General features: G+C 38.3%; 1 protein-coding gene across 2 annotated transcripts in view; it reads right to left on the bottom strand.

Annotated features, from left to right (window-relative positions):
• Positions 1 to 25,233, bottom strand: part of Nadk2 (NAD kinase 2, mitochondrial) — a 186,670-nt gene that overhangs the window by 35,111 nt on the left and 126,326 nt on the right. For both annotated transcript variants that reach the window (XM_076213805.1, XM_076213806.1), the window contains one exon: positions 2,778 to 2,883. In XM_076213805.1, coding sequence (XP_076069920.1) covers positions 2,778 to 2,883 — 106 coding nt within the window. The remainder of the gene's footprint in view (positions 1 to 2,777; positions 2,884 to 25,233) is intronic.

The raw sequence follows: 25,233 nt of genomic DNA, 5'->3' as shown, positions 1-25,233 counted from the left end.
TTATATTATTCTCCTCCAAATGTTTGATCCATCTGCTTCTAATGATCTTTTCGCATATTTTAGCTACTGTACTTGTGAGGGACACTGGTCTAAAGTTTGTAGGTTCTTCCCTGTTTCCTCCTTTGTGTATTGGCACTATGTTTGCATTTTTCCAATCCTGTGGTACTTTTCCCACTTTTAATGAGAAATCTATTATCTTCTGTATTTTATCTGACAGTTCGTTTATGCACTCTCTTAATATCCAATTTGCGATTTCATCCAGTCCGTGTGACTTTCTGACATCTAGGCTTTTTATTTGTTCTCTTATTTCCTTCTGTGTTATTGTTATTTCCTTCATAATGGGTGAACTTTCTAATTGATCATTCTCCCAGGGTTGAGAGTTCTCGATTGTAAATACAGATTAGAAATGTCTGATCATAATATCTGCCATCTCTGCATCATCTGTGTATTCCTTGTCTCCTTCACGTATTTCTACTATGTCATGCTTGTCCTTTGTTTTGTCATTTACATATCTGTAAAAGAGTTTCAGTTGGTCCTTACATTTGTCTATAATATCCCTTTCATATTCCCTTTTTTCCTTCCTGCGTATGTTTACATATTCGTTTCTAAGTACTTTGTACATTTGCCATTTGGATTATTTTCTATTTTTCTTCCATTTTTCCAAGCTTTATCTCTCCTAGCTAGTATGATAGGGGTTACTAGGCTAGATAGAGTGAGAAATGAGAAGGTGAGGAGGAGAACAGGGGTGGAAAGGGAGCGGGGAGATAGGGTTGATGATAGAGTATTGGGATAGTTTGGACACATGGAAAGAATGAATGAAGAAAGATTAGTAAAAGAGGTGTAGAAGGCAGAGGTGGAAGGAGTGAATATGAGGGGGCGTCCTAGGATGAGATGGATGGATGGGGGTGAAAGAGGCATTACAAAATAGAGGAATGTCTGTTGAGGAAGGACGGGAGAGAACAGAAGATAGGGGTGAATGGAGACGGGTTGTGTACGGATGATGCTGTGATGCATGAGGGGGAGTGGGTGGGGGATGGGGGGTGAGGAAGTATGTATGAGAAAAATTTGACGCAGCCCGAAGGGATTTCTCCTTGTCTTCTCCTTTTCTACATGAGGGAACAGAGAGGGGAAGGTTGCTGAATTTATGAAGCGGCCATGTTGTGGATATGCTGTGTCTTGCGACATTGCTCCTGACCCAGGGCAGTGGACAGGATGCAGGGATGACCCATCATCCAGAAGGTGCCAAGATAAGAGGGAGGGAGAAGGGTGGAGGGGAGTGGAATATGTAGGGAATGGAATGGGTGGGAGTGGTTTCTATGCCTTTTTCTTTTTGGCTACCCCCCATGTAAGGGGGAAAAAGCCTTTGGTATATGTATGTATGTATCTTCTGTAACTATCCTTTTTAAGTTTCTTTTTGTGTCCTCTTGTTTTTCTTCTATCCCACTGTAATAAGTCATCTCTCTCAAGGACTTCTATCCCTTTCATAATTCTATAGATGGTTAGCAGGTCTCCTCTTCCTCTTCTTTGTTCCAGGATTGGTAGTTGGAGTTTGACCAATCTTTGTTCGTATGTCAATTTGGAGAGTGTTGGTGCCATCTTGTCATTGCTCTTTGAATTCTTTCTAATTTCTTTATGTTTTTTTTTAGTACTTGGTGTCCATAGTGTCACAGTGTACTCCAATTTTGGTCTTATCAATGTAACTAGTATTTCCTTTACCATTTCTTCATCCATGTAGTCAAAGGCTACTTTCATTAATCTTAATAAATTGAAAGTTTCTCTAACTAATTTGTTGATATGTTTGTCTGGTGCCATGTCATTGGTGATAGTTACTCCCAGGTGAGAGAGATGATTTGACCCCTATATATAACTGCAAAATGAAAATGGAACTCACACACATATGATAGCTGCAACCAGAAGCCATAAAACAAAAGCAAAATAAAGAAATAATTTTCCCTATCAAATTGAAATGTGTTTCCAATAGAAGTGGTCAATGCTCAGGGCATACATACACATATACATATACTAAAGGCTTTCTCCCCCTTACAAAGGTGGTGAAAGAAGGAAGCTTCTTCTGACCAAGGACAGTGGACAGGATGCAGGGATGACCCGATCCAGGAGGTGCCAAGATAGGAGTGAGGGAGGAGGGTGGAGGGGAGTGGAACATATGGGAAATGAAATGGGTGGGAGTGATTTCTATGCCTTTTTCTTTATGGCTACCCCACCCCGTGTAAGGGGGAAAAAGCCTTTGGTGTATGTATGTATGGTATATGTACAAAGGAGGTAGCCAAAAAGCAAAGGCATAAAATCCACTTCCACCCATAATTCATTCCCATTCCCATTCAACCTCCTCCCTCCCTCTTATCTTGGCTCCTCCTGAATGACGGGTCATCACTACATCTTGCCTACTGCCCTGGGTCAGAATCAGTGTCACAGGACACAGCACATCCACAGCAAGGCTGCTTCATTTAATCAGCGACCCCCCCCCTCTCCATCCCCTCAGAGCATAATACATTTAAAACAAATTATGTATTACCCAATGTGATTAATTATGCAGAGTAAGGAGACTGGGGTTCCACCTTTGATTCAGATACCCCAATTACAAAGTGCATTCAAATATAAATAATTACATAAAAATACCTTAAACATAGGGAAATAAATGAGAATAAAGTACTATGAAATACTATCTCAGCTTTGTAATGATCATCTAATTATGTATAAATTATTAAAAAACATACACAGAGCCAGAATTGTAAAAAAATTATACAGATCCATTTTACCTGTACTTGCTATGAGTCCTGAACACTTCTGTTTGGTGCTGGGCCCCTTGTCAAAGTTGATTTCCAAATATGATACTCGAGCAGAAACACACTCGCCTATAAAGACCTGCAAAATAATTATGTTTATAAGTTATGACATTTAAATTCTAAGTTAACTCAAACTTTCCAAATTTGCAGATTTATTCACCTTAATTATTACTAGAGTAAAAGGTGTATAAAATAACAGAAAACAAAATACACATCAATAAGGAAAATTTTTATTTCCAAAATTTATTAGAAGAGTTCAAAAGATTGTTGAGATCACTCAATCTGTTGTCCAGGTCCTTCTTGCAGGAGATGTATGGATATCAGATAAGTTGAAAAAGATCTAAAGGACCATCATCTGTTAGCCATGTGGCCAGCATGGCTCATCCTATTCTGTGGTAATAACAATCAATCAATCAATCAATCAGTTGACCTTGGTTCTCTATTGCAGGAGACAGACAATATCCACTAGATTGGCCCATAAGTCACTCATGAAAGGGATACTGTGATGTTGTCTGGTCAAAGGCAGAATATATCTATGCAAGATGAGGTGTTCAGTGCCTTCTGGGTGGTGATTGCATCTAGGGCAATTTGCTTCTATGGCTTAACCTATTCTGTGCTGGTGTTGTTTTAAAGGTAAATAGTGACTTTATATGGTATTTTCTTGGTGATTTCCACTGTCAGATCCTTAATAAGTGGGCTAAAGGATATGTATGAAAAGTAAGGCCCAGGACTCTGGTACTCTAATCCAACATGAGTTGGCCAGTCACTTTTGCTGTTGAATGTTCCTGATTTATGGTTGCCTGGATATATGCAATGTAACTGATTATTTCTGAGGGAAAACTCCATCCTATTTTGTCTTGGTTACAGTTAAAATTTGAGTATAAATGGATGTTTTTAGCCATTACTCTGTAGTTACTGTATCTACCTAGTTGTATTATACAGGAAGGGAGCTATGCTTGTAGTGACCTGTCTTTATATCTTTCAGAATATAGTTTGTTCCTAAATTCTTGTATGGTTTTTACACATACTATTTTTTATCCAATTTGTTCCAGGCATCTATCACTATGTGTGGAAATATATTCTTTTTCAGATCTCTTCTATATCCTTTTTGAGTTTCTTTTCATGTAATCTCATTTTTCTTCTGTCCCACTTTAATAAATCTTCTCTATCAAGGACTTCTGGGGTATTGGCTGCATGTTATTGTGGCAGAGTAGCATACAGTTGATACTTTAGGGTCTATATGGGGCACCCCTATGGACCAGAGCCACACATAATTTTGTCTGTGATAGAAGACTCTGTTCATAGAGAAATGATGATATTTTTATACTACAACTGTCCCTACATTATAATGTCCCCCAACCCCTTGCTACTGTCCTGTCCCATTTCTCTGAATATTAATTTCCTTTTTTTTTGGCCTACACTGTGGTGGGGGAAGAGAATGCTACCACCAAGTCTTTCCACCTGAGTTGCAGGAAGTGACAAAAAACAGGATGGGGGATGGGATTAGGAGTCCTACCACCTGTAGCCCCAAAGGGGACATTCCTAAAAAAGTAAAGGCATAAGAGGGTCTGGGAGTTTTCCAAACAGTACCCTTAGGTTTGAGTCTTTTAATGTGTGTGGATGTGGTACAGATGAGAGTTATAGGGAAGAGATAGGCAGTATGTTTGTGAGAAGAAAGATGGATGTACTGGCTTTGAGTGAAACTAAAATGAAAGGGAAGGGCGAGTGTGAGTTTGGAAGTGTAGCTGGGAGGTACTCAGGAGTGAAGAGGGGATGAGGGAGAGAAGGGGTGGCTATACTAGTAAGTAAAGAGATAAGTAAGCATGTAGTGGAGTGGAAGGAGGTTTCATTAAGGTTGGTGTGGATGAAGGTGTAGCTGGGAGGGGAGATGTGAGTTTTCGTAGGTGCGTATTTACCTAGTTGTATTTACCTAGTTGTATTTTGCGGGAAGGGGAGCTATGCTCGTGATGTCCCGCCATTGTATCTCGCAGTGTCTAGTTTGCTTTTAAACTCATGAATGGTTTTTGCGCATACTATTTCATTATCCAGTTTGTTCCAAGTGTCCAAAACTCTATGTGGAAAACTATTTTTCTTCAGTTCTCTTCTATAGCTTTGTTTTTTTATTTTCTTTCCATGTCCTCTTGTGTTTCTTTTGTCCCAGTTAAGTAAGTTCTCTCTATCAAGTATCTCTGTGCCTTTCATGATTCTGTAGATGGTCAATATGTCACCTCTCTCTCTTCTTTGCTCCAGTGTCAGTAGCTCCAGTTTAGCCAATTTCTCCTCGTATGATAGGTTTGCAAGTGCAGGTGCCATTTTTGTAGCTGCTCTTTGGATTCTTTCTATTTTCTTTATATTCTTTTTGGTACTGGGGAACCACAATGTCGCCGCATACTCTAATCTAGGCCTTATCAATGTAACCAATATTTTGTTATCATGTCTTCGTCCAAGTATGTAAATGCCACTTTTATTGATCTTAGCAAGTTGTAAGTCTCCCCGACAATTTTGTTATTCTGTATATCATAGGACAAGTCGTTCGTGATAATTACTCCCAAATCTTTTTCGGATCCTACTTTCTTTACTTCCTTGGTTCCAATTGTATATTTTCCTGATATTCTGTTTTTGCTTTTTCCAAACTCCATTATGCTACACTTCTTAGTATTAAAGTCCACTTCCCATTTCTGACTCCAGTTCCATACCCTATTATGGTCTTCTTGCAGTGCTTCACAGTCCTCATCAGTTTCTACTTTCCTTAACAGTTTGGCGTCATCAGCAAAGAAGCTCATGTAGCAGTTCACGTCCTCGTCCATGTCATTCATATAGATAGCAAACATTATTGGTGCCAGTACAGATCCTTGTGGTACTCCACTGATCACCTCTTTCATAATCTGAATATTTTTCTCTGAGCACTACTCTCATCTTTCTACCAGACAGAAAGTCCTCCATCCATTTTAGTAGGTTTCCTTGTATTCCTCCTATGTGTTCTAGTTTTTAGTAATTTTCTGTGTGGTACTTTGTCAAAGGCTTTTTGCAAGTCTAGGAATGCACAATCAGCCCATCCATTTCTTTCTTGCACTATGTCTATTAGTCTTGAGTAAAAGCATATTAAGTTTGTGGTGCATGATCTTCCTTGTCTGAACCCGAATTGTCTTGGGTTTAATATGTTGTTGTCTTCCAGATGTTTTACCCATCTATTCTTGATTATTTTCTCACAAATTTTGGCTATAGTGCTTGTTAGTGATACTGGCCTATAGTTGGTGGGTTCTTCCTTGTTTCCTCCTTTATGTATTGGTACAATGTTAGCATTTTTCCAGTCCTTGGGTATCTTTCCTTCTTTGAGTGAGCTGTTTATTAAGATGTGTATTTTGTCTGTAAGTTCTTCTTTGCACTCCTTTAGAATCCAATTTGCAATACCATCCGGGCCATGTGATTTTCTGACGTCCAGTCTTGATAGATGTTCTGATATTTCTTTTAGTGATGTTGTAAACTCACTCATGTGGGAAGATTGCTTGTTATTATTATGTCCCAATTTTGTATTTTCTCTCTGGTGAAGACAGATTTAAAGTGATTGTTCATGACTTCGGCCATCTCTAAATCTTCTGTGTATTCTATATTTCCTTGGCATAGTTTCACCATTTCCTGTTTGGTTTTAAGTTTACCATTCACATACTGATAGAATAGCTTGGGTTGATCTTTGCATTTGTCTATAATATCCTTCTCATGGTTCCTTTTTTCCTCTCTTCTCACATTAACATACTCATTTCTAGGGTTTATATAAATTTGCCATTTGCTTTGTTTTTTGTCTTTTCTCCACTTTTTCCAAGCTTTGTCCCTTCTGTCTTTTGCCTCACTGCATCTTTTGTTGAACCAACATTTAATGTACTCACTCTCTTGCTTTTGTCTTGGTACATGCCTGTTTACCCCTTCATTGTAATTATCCATCAATATATTCCATTTCTCTTCCACTTTTGTCTCTTCCCTATAAAATTTTTCCCAGTTTGCATTCCGGAAGAATGTCTTTAGTTTTGCAAAGTCTGTTTTGTTGTACATCAATCTTCCTTTCCTATGCTTTTCCTTCCTCTCCATGTCTACTTCTTCCTTTAGTATAGTTTCGATGAGTACATGGTCACTCTTTCCAATTGGTGTCTCGTACTGGACTTTATCCACTATTTCAGGTTCTGTTGTAAATATTAGATCTAGTTTCGATGGCTCTTCATTGTTTCTGTACCTTGTGTTTTCACAGACCCATTGGGTCATTGTGTACTCCATGGTCATGTCTAGCAGTACATTGCCCCATGAGTCATCTCCTCCTTGCACTGTCATGCTGTCCCAACAAATTTCTTTGCAATTGAAGTCCCCCATAATTACCAGATTACCCTTACCCATTAGTATCTCATTTAGTGACTTTCTTGTATCTTCTAGCATTTTTGTATGTTCGTTCTCTTTCCAAGCATTCGTTTTTGGAGGCACATAGGTCACCACAAACTTTCTGCTTTTCATATTCTTGCCTTCGACTTTTATCATGATCAGTTCAACATTACCTTTGCCTCTGCAATTTTTGTCACCTTTAGGTCTTTCTTGGCCAAGAACATGATTCCCCCTCCCTGTTTCTTGTCCCTGTTTTTTATCCAGTAATTGTATAGACCTTGTCCAATAATGATGGATGGTATTTCACCTCTTAGTTTAGTCTCTACAATTCCCATTATGTCTGGTTTTGCTTCTAACAGATAATCATTGAGTTCGTTCAGTCCTGAAATTAGTCCGTCAATGTTGGTATAGGCCACTTAATTTTCTTCCTTCTCCCTGGATTCTTCTGTCCTTGGTTTTTTCGTTTTGATGCGCCATTGTCTTAATCTCAAGTCTATTACTCTCCACTGGAATTCTTTGCATTCTGTCTCCGTTCTCATCAAGTTTTTTCCTTTGCTTCTTCTCTTAGTGCCCTTTCTTTTTCTAATTCCTCAGTACTCATTTCTCTTTTTATCCATATCTTATTGTACTTTTCACTCTTTGCCAAGTTGCCTACTTTTTCAAATATGTCTTCTACTACCATTTGTGACCTTAGTTTTATCTTTAGAGGTCGATTCCTATCCTTAGTATAGCGACCGATTCTATAAGTCTCTTCCAGGTCTATTCCTGAATCTCTGTCTCCCCCCTGAATTTCATTTAGGATTTCTACTGCTGTCTCTTTTTCTTCTTTTTCCCTCATGTACCTCGCCAATCCTTGTTTTTCCTTTAGTCCATATACCACAATAAATTTTTTCCTATCTACTGTATCCCTGACCCAATTTGCTTTTTCGTTAATCACTTGTATGATTGTGTCTTTTGCATTATCCTGCATTTGCTGATTGACTATTTCTTTGAAAGCAATTTCCTTATTTTCAATGTTTTCCTTCCACTTCTTAATTTCCTGGATACTATCCCCACCTAGGTTCTCTTCGATCTTTTGTGTCAATTCTTGTAATTTATTGTTCACCTCCTGCTTTAGATTTTCGCTATTGTTATTATCATTAGTTTTCTTCTTTTCATTATCATTCTTCAGTTCATTTATATCCCTTTTCATTTCTTTAATCTCGTTTGTAAGACCCAAGTTGGTTTTTCTTAGGTCCGAAATTTCGTGGTTCGCCTGAGCTAAGCAATCTATTAATCCAATAACCTCTTTTCTTAAGTCCATAATTTCATTTTCCCACTGAATCCTATTTTTGCTCATATCTCTCTCTATCTCTAATAATCTACTTAAGTTCTTTCTTTCATACTTACTAAATCCTGGGAAATCATTATCATTATAACACGTGTTGGAGTAGTGTTTGTTTACATCGCGGTTCAACAGACTGACGCCAGATGGCTCTGATTCGTGACTGGCTTTTGAGTCGTTGTTTTCATTCATTTTCGCTAAATCCGAGTTAATACAATTGACTAGCACTGCAGAGATATCATTTTGGGTACTCACGTTCACTCCCCACCCCTACAATACAAACCAGGTTTCCTTTTTCAACGTAAATCCTCTTCTTGGTCACACGATGACGATGATGACGACAATGACGACGACGACAACGGAGATGTTTACGGCGTGAAGGCTCATGTGTGTATGGGCCTGGTAGTGTGAAAGGGAGGCTTTTCTGGGTAGATATAAATGAGTGCATAGAGGGATTAGGGAGAAATGTCAATGTAGTTGTATTGGGAGACCTTAATGCTAGGGTAGGAAACGAACCAATAGACGGAGTGATTGGAAAGTATGGAGTTCCAGGTAAAAATCATAAGGTGATGAGATGTACAAGGGGAGAGAGTGATAGCAGGCTGGAAGTGAGCATTAAGGGAGAGAGACTGGAGGAAGTGGATAGTTTTAGATATTTGCGTGCAAATTTGGCAGGAAAGGGAGGAGTGGGGGTGGAGGTAGAATGTAGATTGAGAGAGGCAAGTAAATGCCTTGGTGGTTTAAAAAGTGTAATGAGAAATATACATCTGGGAATGGATGCTAAGAGGAGGTTATATGAAAGAGTGATTGTGCCAACAGCACTGTATGGGGCAGAAACATGGAACATGGAGTTTGAATGTGTTTGAGATGAAATGTCTGAGTAGTATGATAGGGGTTACTAGGCTAGATAGAGTGAGAAATGAGGTGAGGAGGAGAACAGGGGTGGAAAAGGAGCTGGGCAATAGGGTTGATGAAAGAGTATTAGGACGGTTTGGACACATGGAAAGAATGAGTGAAGAAAGATTAGTAAAAGAGGCGTGGAAGGCAGAGGTCGAAAGAGTGAATATGAGGGGGCGTCCTAGGATGAGATGGATGGATGGGGTGAAAGGGGCATTACAAAATAGAGGAATGTCTGTTGAGGAAGGACAGGAAAGAACAGAAGATAGGGGTGAATGGAGAAGGGTTGTGTATGGATGATGCTGTGATGCATGAGGGGGAGTGGGTGGGGGATGGGGGGGTGAGGAAGTATGTATGAGAAAAATTTGACGCAGCCTGAAGGGATTTCTCCCCGTCTTCTCCTTTCCTGCATGAGGGGACTGAGGGGGGGGGGTCGCTGAATTTATGAAGTGGCCTTGCTGTGGATGTGCTGTGTCTTCCGACGCTGCTTCTGACCAAGGGCAGTGGACAGGATGCAGGGATGACCCGTCATCCAGGAGGTGCCAAGATGAGAGGGAGGGAGGAGAGTGGAGGGGAGAGGAATATGTAGGGAATGTAATGGGTGAGTGTGGTTTCTATGCCTTTTTCTTTTTGGCTACCCCCCATGTAAGGGGGAAAAAGCCTTTGGTATATGTATGTATATGTAAATATCAAGGACTTCCTTTTCTTTCATGATTCTGTAAATTGCCAGTAGATCTCCTCTTTCTATTCTTTGTTCCAGGGTTGGTACTTCCAGTTTAGACAATCTTTGTTCATATGTCAATTTTGAATGCATTGGTGCCATCTTTGTCATTGTTCTTTGGATTCTTTCTAATTTCTTTACATTCTTTTTTGTGTTGGTGTCCATAGTGTCTCAGTGTACTCCAATCTCGGTCTTATCACCATAATTAATATTTTCTTTACAATTTCCTCATCCATGTAGTTAAAAGCCACCTTTATTGTTCTTAGTAAATTGTTGGTTTCTCCAACTATTTTGTTTATATACTTGTCTGGTGACATGTCTTTGTTAATAATTACTCCTAGGTCCTTTTCCGAGCTAGCTTTTTTTTGCTTCTTTTGTACCAACCTTATATTGCCCTGATATTCTATTCTTACTTTTCCCAAACTCCATTATACTGCATTCTTAATGTTGAAGTTCACTTCCCACTTTTGGCTCCATTTCCAGACTTTGTCCAGATCTCTCTGAAGTGATTCACAGTCTTTCTCTGTACTTACTTTCTTTAGTAGTTTTGTGTCATCTGCAAAGAAGTTCATATAACATTTAACACCTTCATCCATGTCATTTATATATATATATGGCAAACATTATTGGAGCTAGTACAGAACCTTGTGGGACTTCACTTATCATTTCTTCCCAGGTTGAGTTTTTGTCTCTAAGTACCACCCTCATTTTTCTCCTGTTCAAGAAATCTTCCATCTAATTCATTAACTTCCCTTGTACATGTGTGGTACTTTGTTGTAGGCTTTTTGTACCGTATTTTTCGGACCATAAGGCACGGGAAAAATCCTTAAAATCGGCCAAAATCTGGTGGTGAGCCTTATCGTGTGGTGCGCCTTATGTGTGGCTTCAGTGCAAAAAAATGCCTCGGATAGTGACGTACTATTTTGACACGTTTCATAGCTAGCCTGCCAATGGCGACAGTGCATGATAGGCCTAGCAAAAGTTAGAACCAAGTTATAACCAAGATGCATGTATCTTGACAAGAAAATTGTGAAAACTTTGACGGTTTTTGGGTCCATGCCACAGCATTCATTCACGCTATCATGGCTATGACATGATAGCGTCCACAACACAGACAGCCATTTTGCATTGGTATAGTCTCGGTCCACTCAGACTGTAGTCATTTGGGTATTTTTTTAGTTTCGATCATGGGCGCAATATAGCAATACAAAATTAATTATTAATTTTGTAAGTTAAAATGTATTAACGTAATATGCAATTTTGTGGGCAGAAATGAAAATAGAAAATACCTTGCTACAAGCAAATATGCTAATGAACGAATTCGGTAGCATAGGATGGGGACGCCAACGTCTCTCACGACGACGACAACAAGGACGGGCCGGATGACATTTAATTTGCAGGTAATGATTTATTAAACACAGGTTAGGTTAGGTTAGACGAATTTATCACCCTTTCATATCTTCGACGTCGGCATCTATCATAAACATGGCGTACCATTCGTCCGACACGACTTCGTTACTTACGAAATCTGTTTCAGCACATTTTTTGTTTTTTATTTCCGCTCACAAAATTGCATATTACGTTGATACATTATAATTTACAAAATTAATAATTAATTTTTTATTGCTATATTGTGCCCATGGTCGAAACTAAAAATTTACCTTCATTTGTAAACTTGTGTTTTTAAGTGAATAGAGAATTCCGGGAATAAAACTTCTAATGTTGGTTTTATTCCCCACAATTCCCGTAACGTGTTTGTTGTTTTTTAGGAATATTGGCAGGGCAGACCGTCCATGGAGGTGGTCTGATTACACTGACCAAAATAAAAATATATATAATTTATTTTTGTAATTTTGCTAAATCCCAACCGATTTTTCTCATTCAACAATGAAAATGTTGTTCTGAATGCACTCACATATGCATGATTATCCGATGACGAGACCAGGTGCGCCTTATGGTCAGGTGCGCCTTATGTAAGGACAGGGAATAGCAAATTACGGGTGCGCCTTATGGTACGAAGCACCTTATGGTCCGAAAAATACGGTAAGTCTAGCAATGCACAATCAACACATCCATTCCTTTCTTGTATTACATCTATAAGTCTCGAGTAGAAACAGATTAAGTTTGTGACACATGATCTTCCCTGTCTAAATCCAAATTGTCTCAAGTTTATTATATTGTTTTCTTCCAGGTGCTTAATCTATCTATTCTTGATCATTTTTTCACAAATTTTGGCTACAGTGCTTGTAAGGGAGACTGGTCTGCAATTTGTTGGTTCTTCTTTGTTTCCTCCTTTATATAGTGGTACAATATTGGCATTTTTCCAGTCCTTTAGTATTTTTCCTTCCTTGAGTGAGCAACTTATTATGTTATATATTTTGTCCCTTAGTTCTTCTTTACATTCTTTTAGTATCCAATTTGCAATCTGTCTGGACTATGTGATTTCCTAACATCAAGGTTCATTAATTGATCCATTATTTCTTTTTGTGCTATTGTTATTTCCCTCATAGGGGGGGGGGGGGACTGCATTTCACTTCCTTCATCCCAATGCTGTACTTTTTCTCTAATGAAAATCGACTTGAAGTGATTGTTCATGACTTCAGCCATTTCTAAATCTTCTGTATATTCTATATTTCTGTGGCATAGTTTCACTATTTCTTGTCTATCTTTAAGTTTACCACTCATATCTATAGAATAGCTTGGGTTGATCTTTACATTTTTCTATAATGTCTTTTTTGTAGTTTCTTTTTTCCTCTCTGCACACTTTTACATATTCATTTCTGTGGTTGCTATATTTGCCACCTTCCAGGTTTTTTAATTTTTTTCCTTCTTTTCCAAGCTTTATCTCTTCTATCTTTCATCTCACTGCATCTTCTGTTGAACCAGCACTTAATGTACACCTTTTCCCATTTCTGTCTTGCTACATATTCACTCCTTTATTATAAATTGCCATCAAAATCATCCATTTCTCTTCTACTTGTGTCGCTTCATTGCAGAATATTTCCCAAGTTGAATTTTGAAAGAATTTCTTCTTAAGTCCGTTTTGTTGTACATCAGTCTTCCTTTTCTGTATTTCTCATTTGTCTCTATATATATTTCCTCCTTTAGTTCAACCTCTATTAGTATGAAGTCCCTCTTTCCAAACGGTGTCCTGTATTCAATTTAATCCACATTTTCAGGTTTTGTTGTAAAAATTAAATCCAGTCTCGACAGTTCTTCATTACTTTTATATCTGATATTTTCTTTTACCCATTGTATGTTCTATAGTCGTGTCAAGTAATACAATTCCCCGTAGGTCCTCTCCACCTTTCACTGTCATCTCTTCCCAACAGATTTCCTTGCAGTTAAAATCTCCCATAAATAAATACCAGGTTACCTCCATCCTTCGGCATTTCATTTGATGAATGCCTTGTATCTTCTAACATTTTTGCATGTTTGCCCTCTTTCCAAGAGCCCGTTTTTGGTGGTACATAAATCACCACAAAGTTTCTACTTTTCATGTCATTGTCTTCAACTTTTATCATGATCATTTCCACACTGTTTACCCTCAGTAACCTTTGTTACATTTAAGCTTTTCTTGGCCAAAAACATGATTCCTCCATCCTGTTTCTCATTTTTGTTTTTAATCCAATTATTATATAACCCATGTCCAACACTATTAGGTGGTAGTAGACCCCTTAATTTTGTCTCCACAATTCCTATTATATCTAGTTTTTCTTATGACAGGTAATCATTTAGTTCACTCAATCTTGAGATTAATCTATGTTAGTATAGGCCACTTTTAATTTTTTTTCCTTCATCTCATTTTCTATTCCTTTCGTTTCGCTTATCTTGGTGTATTATTTTCTCAGCCTCATGTCTAAGACTCTCCAATATAACTCATTGCTTTCGGTCTCCATTCTCTTTGCATTTTTTCTTTAGCTTCACCTTTTAGTGTCTTCTCTCTCTTTCCTCAACATTCATTTCTCTTTATATCCATATATTGTTATAATGTTCACTCTTTGCCAACTTACCTAATTTTGCTAGTATGTCTTCTGCTACCATTTGTGATCTTAATTTTATCTTTAGAGGTTGATTTCTTTCTTTGGAATATTGTCCCAGGTGCTGAGCATATTAAGGTCTAGTTGTAGTATTTCTGTGGCTCTGTTTTACAATGTGTGCATGTAACTGTTGTGTCATCTGTGTTAGAAGAGATTTGTGTTTCTGGAGTGTTGGGTGTATGTATGTTGTGTATGTACAGATTAAAGAATGTGGGGGATAAGACAGAGTCCTGAGGTACTCAGTTCCTAAAATTTCTGGTGTGCCGATCATAATGATGGGCCATTGTATGATTGTATGACACATAGGCATTTCTACCTGCCAAATAATTGGCCAGTCATCTTTTGGTATTATTGTGCATGTCTGTATTGTATATTTTGTTTATTGAATTATAAAAAGTGTTCTGTGTGGAGGCCTATCTGAACTGATGCCATCAAAAACTCTGGGAAAGGTCAATCTGAAGAGTGTTTATGGAGTGTAGTGGTCTACAAATGTGTTGTGATTTGGCAAGGGGGATATGTGGGGTGATGAGTTGTAGTATGAGGCATTCTAAGACTTTGGAGTTTCTTCCTTTCACTAATTCAATTAGTGTATTCGTTATGTCTTCCAGTAATTTGGAATGATCATTATCAGTCCAAGCCTGTGTTTTTGGGGGCACATATACTACTATAAATTTTCTACTTATTATATTTCAGTTTTAACTTTAATCATAATCAATTCTACATTATTTTTTCCTTCTGTTATCTTTGTCACATTTAAACTTTTTTTAGTCAATAACATGATTCCTCCATCCTGTTTTTCTGTTCTATTTTTTGTCCATTGGTTATATAGACCTTGTGTTATAGTATCTGATGGTAGTGGATCTTTTTGATTTTGTTTCCACAATTCCAATTATGTCAGGTTTTTCTGTTAACAGATAGTCGCTTAATTTATTTAGTCCAGAAATCATTCCATCTATGTGTATGTTATTTTCAATTTCTTCAATTTCTTCTCTTTTTTGGTTTATGTTTCCTTTTTTTTTTTCTTCTTCTTTTTTATGTACCATTTTCTAGCCTCAGGTCCAGTACCCTCAAAAAAAAAAAAAAATTCTTTTCAGTGTTAATTCTTTTCTCATTTTTTCATTTGCTTTATTTCTAAGTGCCTTTTCCTTTTCTATTTCCTCATTGCTCATTTCTTTTTTTATCCATACATTTTTATATCTTTAACTGTTTGCTGGTTTTGCTGTTTTCAATAGTACTTCTTCAGCTATCATTTGAGTCCTTGGTTTGATTTTTAGTGGCTGATAGTGTTTTTCTCTAGAGTACTATCCCATCCTATGCACCACATCAATCTTTATCGAATTCCTGTCCTTCTTCCTGAACCACTTTCAGAATTTCCTTTGAAATTTCTTTCTCCTCTTTTTCTGTTTAATATTTGTATACATTATGTTTTTCTTTAATGCCATAAACTACAATGCACTTTTTTATCTATTGTGTCTCTTACCCAATTTTCTTCTATCCCACATTAATAGGTCTTCTCTGTCAAAGACTTTCATGCCTTTCATGATTCTGTAAATGGCCAATAAATTGACTCTTTCTCATCTTTGTTCCAGGCTTGGTAGTTCCAGTTTAGACAATCTTTGCTCGTATGTCAATTTTGAAAGTGTTGGGGCCATCTTTGTTGTTGCTATTTGGATTCTTTCTATCTTCCTTATATTCTACAGTATTTTGTATTGGGTGTCCATAGTGTCGCTGCATACTCCAATCTTAGCCTTATCAGTGTGACTAGTATTTTCTTTACCATTACCTCATCCAAGTAAATACCTCATTGTGTATCTACCTAGTTGTATTATACAGGAAGGGGAGCTATGCTTGTGGTGACCCTTCTTTATATCTCACATCTAGTTTGTTCTTAAATTCTTGTATGGTGTTTGCACACACTATTGTTTCATCCAATTTGTTCCAAACATCCACCACTCTGTGTGGGAAAACCGATTTTTTTTTTTTTTTTTTTTTTAGATCTCTTCTATAACTGTCCTTTTTGAGTTTGTTTTCATGTCCCCTTGTTTTTCTTCTATCCCACTTTATTAGGTCTTCTCTGTCAAAGACTTTCATGCCTTTCATGATTCTGTAAATGGCCAATAAATTGACTCTTTCTCATCTTTGTTCCAGGCTTGGTAGTTCCAGTTTGGACAATCTTTGCTCATATGTCAATTTTGAAAGTGTTGGGGCCATCTTTGTCGTTGCCATTTGGATTCTTTCTATCTTCCTTATATTCTACAGTATTTTGTATTGGGTGTCCATAGTGTCGCTGCATACTCCAATCTTGGTCTTATCAGTGTACATACATACATACATATACCAAGGCTTTTTCCCCCTTCCAAGGGAGGTAGCCACAAAAGGAAAGGCATAAAAACACTCCCACCCATTTCATCCCTAAATACACTCCACACCCCTCCCACCCTTCCTCTCATCTGAGCACCTCCTGGATGACGGGTCATCCCTGAACCCTGCCCACCGCCCTGGGTCAGAAGCAGTGTCGCAAGACACAGTACATCCACAGCAAGGCCGCTTCATTTAATCGGCGACCCCCCCTCTCCGTCCCCCTTTGCATATAAGGAGAGGACGGGGAGAAATCCCTTCGGGCTGCGTCAAAATTTACTCACACATACTACCCCACCCCCCACCCCCCCGCCTATTCCTCCTCATGCAGTCACAACATCATCCATATACAACCATTCTCCACTCACCTCTGTCTTCCGTCCTCTCCCTTCCTTCCTCAACAGACATTCCCCTCTTCCCCAAAGCCCCCTTCACCCCATCCATCCACCTCATCCTAGGACGTCCCCTCATGTTCACTCCCTCCACATCTGCCTTCCATACCTCTTTTACTAGTCTTTCTTCACTCATTCTTTCCATTCTTATCAGTGTGACTAGTATTTTCTTTACCATTACCTCATCTAAGTAATTAAAAGCCACCTGTATTGATTTTAGTGAATAGTAGGTTTCTCTGATTATTTTGTTTATCTGGTTGTCTGGGGACATGTCTTTGGTGATGATTACTCTTAGGTCCTTTTCAGAACCAACTTTCTTTACTTCTTTTCACTGATTTTATATTGTCCTGATATTTTTTTCTTACTTTTTCTGAATTCCATTATACTACATTTCTTAATGTTGAAGTCAACTTCCAACTTCTAACATCATTTCCAGACCTTGTCCAGATCTCTGTAGCAATTCACAATCTTTTTCCGTACTTACTTTCTTTAGCAGTTTTGTGTTGTCTGTAAAGAAGTTCATGTAACATTCTACACCTTTATCCATGTCATTTACATATATAGCAAACATCATCAGAGCCAGTACTGAACCCTGTGGAACTCCACTTTTCATTTCTTCCCAAGTAGAGTTTTTATCTCTGAGCACTACTCTCCTTTTTCTCCTATGCACGATATCTTCCATCCATTTTAATAGTTTTCCATGTATACCTTCCTATTGTCTCAATTTTTCTTAACAATTTTTTGTGTGGTACTTTATCAAATGCCTTTTGTAAGTCCAGGAAAGCATAATCTACCCATCCATTCCTTTCTTCCATTATATTAACCTTGAATAGAAACAGGGCAGTGGACAGGATGCAGGGATGACCCGTCATCCAGGAGGTGCCAAGATAAGAGGGAGGGAGGAGGGCAGAGGGGAGTGGAATATATAGGAAATGGAATGGGTGGGAGTGTTTTCTATGCCTTTTTCTTTTTGGCTACCCCCCCCCGTGTAAGGTGAAAAAGCCTTTAGTATATCTATGTAGAAACAGATCAAATTTGTGGCACATGATTTTTCCTGTCTAAAACCAACTTGTCTCTGATTTAGTATATTGTTCTCCAGTTTAGTCCATCAACTTTTGATAACTTTCTCACAAATTTTAGGTATTGTACTTGTAAGGGAGACCAGTCTATAGTTTGTTGGGTCTACCTTGTTTCCTCCTTTATATATTGGCACAACATTGGCCTTTTTCCAGTCCTGCAGTACCTTTCCTTCGGTCTCCACTAAACATAAAATATCATGCTCATTTATTCTTAAGCAGTCATTTATCTCCAGCTTGGTCAACAGTAAACCATCAACATTAGCATATGTTACTCTAAATTTCCTTATATTTCCTTTGCAATACATTCCTGTTTTTTCAGAAAAACAATTTCCTCACATTCTGATTAATAACTTGGAAGAAAAAACATAAAAATATTCTGTCATCCTATCATTTTTGGCTTTAATTTCCTCTAAGAGCTTTCATGTCTTTGCTTCTTGTAACTGTCACTAACTATTACCAACCACGCACATGATGAACACACATGCAACATCTTTGGCAAGACCTCCAATATTGCAAACATCAATGATTTCCAAATCTCAAACACCTGACTAAACGCTACGTAAGATCATAACAGGATGCTCCCACACTGTCACCTCACGAGATACCTAATGTCACCAGACCGACCCATTGAACCTTTTCTCATACTTACCCCAATTACATTACCATAACGTAATGTATATACACCATGCCTAGCTACACCCACCAACCATACAACTAACCCTTATATAATGGAACTAACACCCATGCCTATATTTGATAACTAACACATCTCACATACAGCAACCCACACACACGCCAGACTCGGTCAGAGCAAGACGTACAGATCGAACACTTCGAACCGCTAACTAGTTAGCGAGACACGAGCGAGCGATTGGAGACAATTGAAAACTGGACATTGTTGTTTACATATACGGTGAAGTATAGTTATTAACTCGGTGTAACCAAATTGTAATTCTCCTTTGTATTTGTATTTTATCTTTTTCTTTTTTTATTATTATTGCTTCTTTCACTAAAATGGAAACACCAAGAGACAAAGAGACAACCAAGAGAAGCATGGAAGAAAGTAGAAGAGAGACTCCACTCGGTGCTGTTAACTTGTAAAGTCCAATAAGCCACCGGAGTGGCTTTACCAAGGAAGACCGATAAGCTACCGGAGTGACACGATGTTCATGGACGTACCACAAATGCGATGTAATTGATATCCCTGTGAAAATTGGTAGTGTTGTAGACCTATCCCTCCCCCCCACCCCTGGCTCTGTAGCCTGCCGCTCAGGCAAGCACAGTCAGTGTGAGCCTCGCTTTATCGAAATTAAAGATTGGCTAAGCTCAATTGTTTCCGCTCCAGTGTTTTCATTATTTACTATTTTTTACTACCGAAGACTGCACTCATACTTATGGATATTATATCACTGGCTTCATTATTAGTTGTAGTAACATAAACAAAAAATCATGAAAAACAACAATATATATATATCAAGTTTTGAACACTGAATGAATTGTCTACAAAGAAAATTTCAACTTGCCTTCTCTTTATCAGTCAATAGCTCACAACTTTGTGAGTCAACATTCAAAGGTTGCATTTATAGTAGCAGAATTTTATGAGGATTCTCACAGTATTATCAGATTTTCAATTGAATAATTAGCACCCTGATTATAAGCGGAAATGTATAAGTTTTCCCGGAAACACATTCAAGTAAAAGGTGGTAACTGCAGATAAAAACAAGATGTCATTGGTTCAGGCTTTATCGAAATTAGTGATTGGCTAAGCTCAACTGTTTCCACTCCAGTATTTTCATTATCTATTATTTTTTACCACCAAAGACTGCACTCATACTTATGGATATTATATCACTGGCTTCATTATTAGTTGTAGTAACATAAACAAAAAAATTATGAAAAACAACAATATATATATCGAGTTTTGAACGCCGAATAAATTGTCTACAAAGAAAATTTCAACTTGCCTTCTCTTTATCAGTCAATAACTCACAACTTTGTGAGTCAACATTCAAAGGTAAATGCATTTATATTGGAAGAATTTTATGAGGATTCTCACAGTATTATCAGATTTTCAATTGAATAATTAGCACCCTGATTATAAGCGGAAACATACAAGTTTTCCCAGAAACACATTCGCTCCGACTCACGCATCACTCACACGTTACAAATCATGTCACGTCCATACCAACCATCCAGGCACACTATGCAACATTCATTCATGCTCTTTCGCCACAATAATAATAAGTTTAGGAAAGACCGATAAGCGTAGTTTTAGTATTGTGCGTAAGTGATGCGTACGTGCGTATATCCAATATTATGGTGTTTCCTACTGCTTCCTGCATTATTGTATGATAAGATTGAAGTATTTATAAGCCATACAAAGTGTTTCCACTGTCATAATCATAATACAGTGCCAATAACTTATGATACTACATGAACTCGCATACCCGACACCAAAAACACATACCCCACGCCTCATCCTCCCTCTCCTCCCCTCCACCATGATTGTCGGCGACCACCACATTTACAACTTCGAAGGATTATTGTGGCCAAACCAAGGTGAGTTGGACCTTACTATTTTATGGGGACCTGCGGGTGGGTAGTATAAGGCATTTAAGCAAGTTTAGGCAAAATCGGTAAGATTGACCAGGATGGCCAGATATTCAGTTTTAAAAGGGGTCTTATGAGACCTAATTGCGTACAGGACAAGTTAAGAAAAGGACCTGCCTCGCACAGACACCAAGGGAATACCAAAGGTTTGAAAGTGGCTTCTTTTCGGGGTTTGAAAGGGAAGGAAATATTATGCATAGTGGATTAGAAATGGATAGAGAACCAAGGTATAGAAATATAATGAGAAATGGAGATTTTAATGACATTTTGGATGAATTATTAGAGCTCAAAAGTGAGTACAAAATAATGTACAAAGAAGTATCCATGCTAAAGAAAATTCCTAAATGAAGAAACAGGGTTGGAAGAAAAATGGAACATACTAAAAGAAATTTATAATGAGGGAGTGAATAAATATATACCACAACAAAAAATGGAAAGAACATTCATAAAAAGCTGGTAAACAAAAGTTGTAGTGAAGCTAAGGATAACAGAGACAAAGGATGGAAGAAATGGAAAAGACACATGAAAACAAGCAAATGGCAATGTACATCAAACTAAGAAATGAGTATGTAAAAATACACAGAGATGAAAAGAGAAACTATGAAAAAAAGATAATTGATAAATGCAAGGAAGAACCCAAACTGTTTTACAGGTATGTAAATGGAAAACTGAAGAACAAATAAGAATTAGAAAAACTGTGCCAAGGTAAAAATTAATATACAGAGGAACTGGAAATGGCTGAAATTATGAACAACCACTTCAAATCAGTATTCACAATAGAAAACTCACCTAACTGTGAGGAAATAGTGAAAGAGTTATCCCCCTCAATGAAAGAAATAATCATAACACAAAAGGAAATCAGCGGCCAAATTAAAACCCTTGATGTTAGAAAATCACATGGTCCGAACGGAATTGCAAATTGGATACTGAAAGAATGCATGGAAGAATTAACAGACAAAATATACAATATAATTAAATTCTCACTTAAAGAAGGAAAAGTACCACAGGACTGGAAGAAGGCAAACATTTTACCAATATATAAGGGAAGAAACAAAGAAGACCCATCTAACTACAGACCGGTCTCACTAACAAGCACAGCAGCAAAAATTTGTGAAAAAGTTGTCAAAAATAGATGGGTTAAGCATTTGGAAGAAAACACTACTGAATCCAAACCAATTTGGATTCAGACAAGGAAGATCATGCACAACAAACTTGATTTGCTTCTACTCAAGACTAATAGACATAATACAAGGGAGAGATGGGTGGGCAGACTGTGCCTTTCTGGACCTACAAAAGGCATTTGATAAGGTACCACATAAAAAACTAATAATGAAGATTGAGACAATAGGTGGCATCAGAGGAAAATTATTGGAATGGATGAAAGACTTCCTGATTGGGAGGAAAATGAGAGTAGTAATTAGAGATAAATTCTCACACTGGAAAGAACTGATAAGCAGTGTCCCACAGGGATCAGTACTGGCCCTGATCATGTTTGCATTATACATTAATGACAAGGATGAAGGTGTAGAGTGTTAGATGAATTTCTTTGCAGATGATGCAAAGATACTATAGAAGATTTGGACAACATCTGGAATTGAACTCAAATGTGGGAAGTAAAATTCAATATAAAGAAATGTAGTATAATGGAATTTGGAAAGAGTAAAAACAGAATATCAAAAGATTACAAAATTGGTGAAGAGGTGAAAAAAGTAAACTCGAAGAAAGATCTTGGAGTGATGATCAGCAAGGACATGACATTCGATAAGTATATTGATAAAATATTCGGAGAAACCTACAATTCATTGAGGTCAATTAAAGTGCGTTGGCTTATTTGGACGAGGAAATAATTAAAAATATTCTAACTGCACTAATAAGAACAAACCTTGAGTATGCAGCAACACTATGGACAATCAGTACAAAAAAGAATATAAAAAAATTAGAAAGAATACAAAGAGCAACAACAAAACTAGCACCAACTCTTTCCGAACTGACATATGAGAAAAGACTGTCCAAACTAGAATTACCAACTTTGGAACAAAGAAGGGAAAGACGAGGCTTGTTGACTATCTATAGAATAATGAAATGAATGGAAGTCTTAGATAAGGATGACTTGTTAATATGGGATAATGGTAAAACAAGAGGACATGAAAAGAAACCAAAAAAGGATAGTTACAGAAGAGATCTGAAAAGGAACAGCTTCCCACACAGAGTGATAGATACTTGAAACAAATTAGAAACGAAACAATGTGTGCAAACACTAATCAAGATTTTAAGAAAAAAATTGATGCTGAGAGATACAAAGATGGGTCACCACGAGCATAGCTCTATTCCCGTATAATACAACTAGGTAAATACAAACCCCCTTTATTATGACGGATGCAGTGCTGAGTCATAAGACTGCCAACATCATTGATCTGGCAGAAGGACTGCCAAGGTCACCAACCTGGCAGAAGGACTGCCCAGATCATGTACCTGGCAGGGGTGTTGAGGTCAAGACCCAGCACAAGGAGTGCCTAGGTCAAGGATCCAGTTGTACATAATCTTCATAGCTAAATAAAGCCAACAAAGTCCACTATAGACTTTACCTCACCCACTAAGCCACCATTACATGTAGCAAAACACATTTGTTACATTCTTCCCTTTCGTTAGTATCTTTCCTAATCCAAATATACTTAAGCTTTTCCTCTTATGCTAATCTCCAAGTTTTGTTGTTGTTGTTGTTGTCGTTCCCTAGACTGTCTGTCCGAGCAGTCCCGTCTCCCCAAGGAATGCCACAGCCGAAACTGGGTTTTCCCACAAATCCTATATAGAGTGTATGTTGTGTTGTTTGTGTGCACGATTGTGCATAAAGCAGTCTTCCATTATGTGGTGTATGGTATGGGGTGAAGTGTTACATCCTGGGCAGCTGTTCACAATGCAGTCATCCAGCCTCTTCTGGTAGCTTAGAAGTGCTGGGTGGTGGCCGCACTGCAGTCTGGCCAGGTGGACTCCGTCCTTTCGTGGGAGAGAGGATTCAGAAGGGTGGATATTAGGGGGTCTGGCATACAGCAGTGTGTTGTCTTTCAGTGTGTTAAGGGGGTTGCCTCTCATTTCGGTGAAAAATATTCGATTTTGTCAAACTTCGTGTGTGGACTGGTGTGGTGTCTCTGAACACCGCAGGACTGGTTTCCAGACGTATAACGCCACCCTTCTCAGGTAATGGCGGGTTTAAAGGGCCAGAGATTTAAAGGTCCACCTGTCAGCCACGCCCCTTTCTTTGCTATGGTTTGTTTTCCTTGTATTTTGTCATTTTTGTTGTTGTTGATTTTGAGAATTTTATACTCTGATATTGTTGTATGATAGGTTAGGCAACAGTCACCACATTCAGTGTGATCGAAAAAGGGTTCAGCGTATGAGTGCGTCATTTCTCCATGTGCTATCCTGTTTCATACATTTCTTGTTTATAAATTCACTACTCCATAACTAAATATGTCAGATGTGATAGTTGCCGAAGTATTTTGCTCCATTCTGAACCTGAGAAGTGCAAGAATACTCACCTTAGCAAAGGGATTGTAATGCATGTGTACCATTCATTATGTGAAGGATATGTGTGCTGTTACGAGAGGTAACGGGGCTTTTTTTATATGTCCATGTATCCCCATGTTTACATATTTTTTGTCGTAAGGCTCGTTTCCCCTCGGAAGAGGTTTTCAATTTTGTTTTTTGTAATGCTTTAATTTTAAGTATATTTCGAGCAGAGGACTCTTCTGTTCGAAAATCCCACCTTGTAAGTTGTCTGCAAGCTGTGTTGCAAGATAACATCTCATTATTTGTACAATGTTCACTTAAAGAATTAGACTTAAGAAGGTGTGTAAGAACTGGTTGCTGTTTTGTGATGTCACGTCACACATCTAGGCCCCAGTCTGGTTCGAAACGCCTAAGGTGTATACCCCCTCCTTTTCGCGGCCAACTCAGTAAGATTTTGAGCCGAATTTAGTTTTAGAAGATCTGGTATATCGCTTCTTGTATGTCATAATGAATTTAGCCTTATGCTGCTCGTATTTCATGTTCAGATTCTTTGTAATTCTGTATAAAAGCTGTTAGTAACGTGCGCCACTCTGTACTGTTTTACAGCTTTTCATCTACTACTTCTACTCTTCCTCCCAGGTCCTGGAGCTGCAACGTCTACGTCGTGGGACCACCCCCCAACCCCAAGATTTGGGGGCCAATCAGCAGCAACTACCCCTGGCCATCAGCTCTACGCAGATGGCACCGATCCCCAAGGAGGAGCTACGCCTACCTGGGGGAGTACCACAATCCTTTTTTTCCAACACACAATGTTACGTTTTTTCTGCACTGAGGGGTCATTTTCCGGCGATCACCCCTCTTCTTCTACTTTTAGCCGGAGATGTAGAGAGCAATCCTGGGCCCACCACAAAATACACATGCCCAACATGCTCTAAACCCATTACTTCGAGCAGACAGACAAAGGGCTCAGTTCAGTGCAATATGTGCAAAAACTGGGCCCACCTCACTTGTACAACACTTGCTGACACAAACCAATACACAAACACTTGGACATGTTCTACCTGCCCTCCAGTAACCCCACTCCCACCTCCCCAACCACAGCCAACACCCTTACCCACTCCCAATTTCCCTTTGCC

The sequence above is a fragment of the Oratosquilla oratoria genome, chromosome 32 (assembly GCF_046742065.1).
Source record: "Oratosquilla oratoria isolate Oo_2021 chromosome 32, ASM4674206v1, whole genome shotgun sequence".
In the NCBI taxonomy this organism is placed as follows: Eukaryota; Metazoa; Arthropoda; class Malacostraca; order Stomatopoda; family Squillidae; genus Oratosquilla; species Oratosquilla oratoria.
The sequence above is the reverse complement of the archived record's forward strand: the minus strand, read 5'-3'. Positions and strand labels throughout refer to the sequence as shown.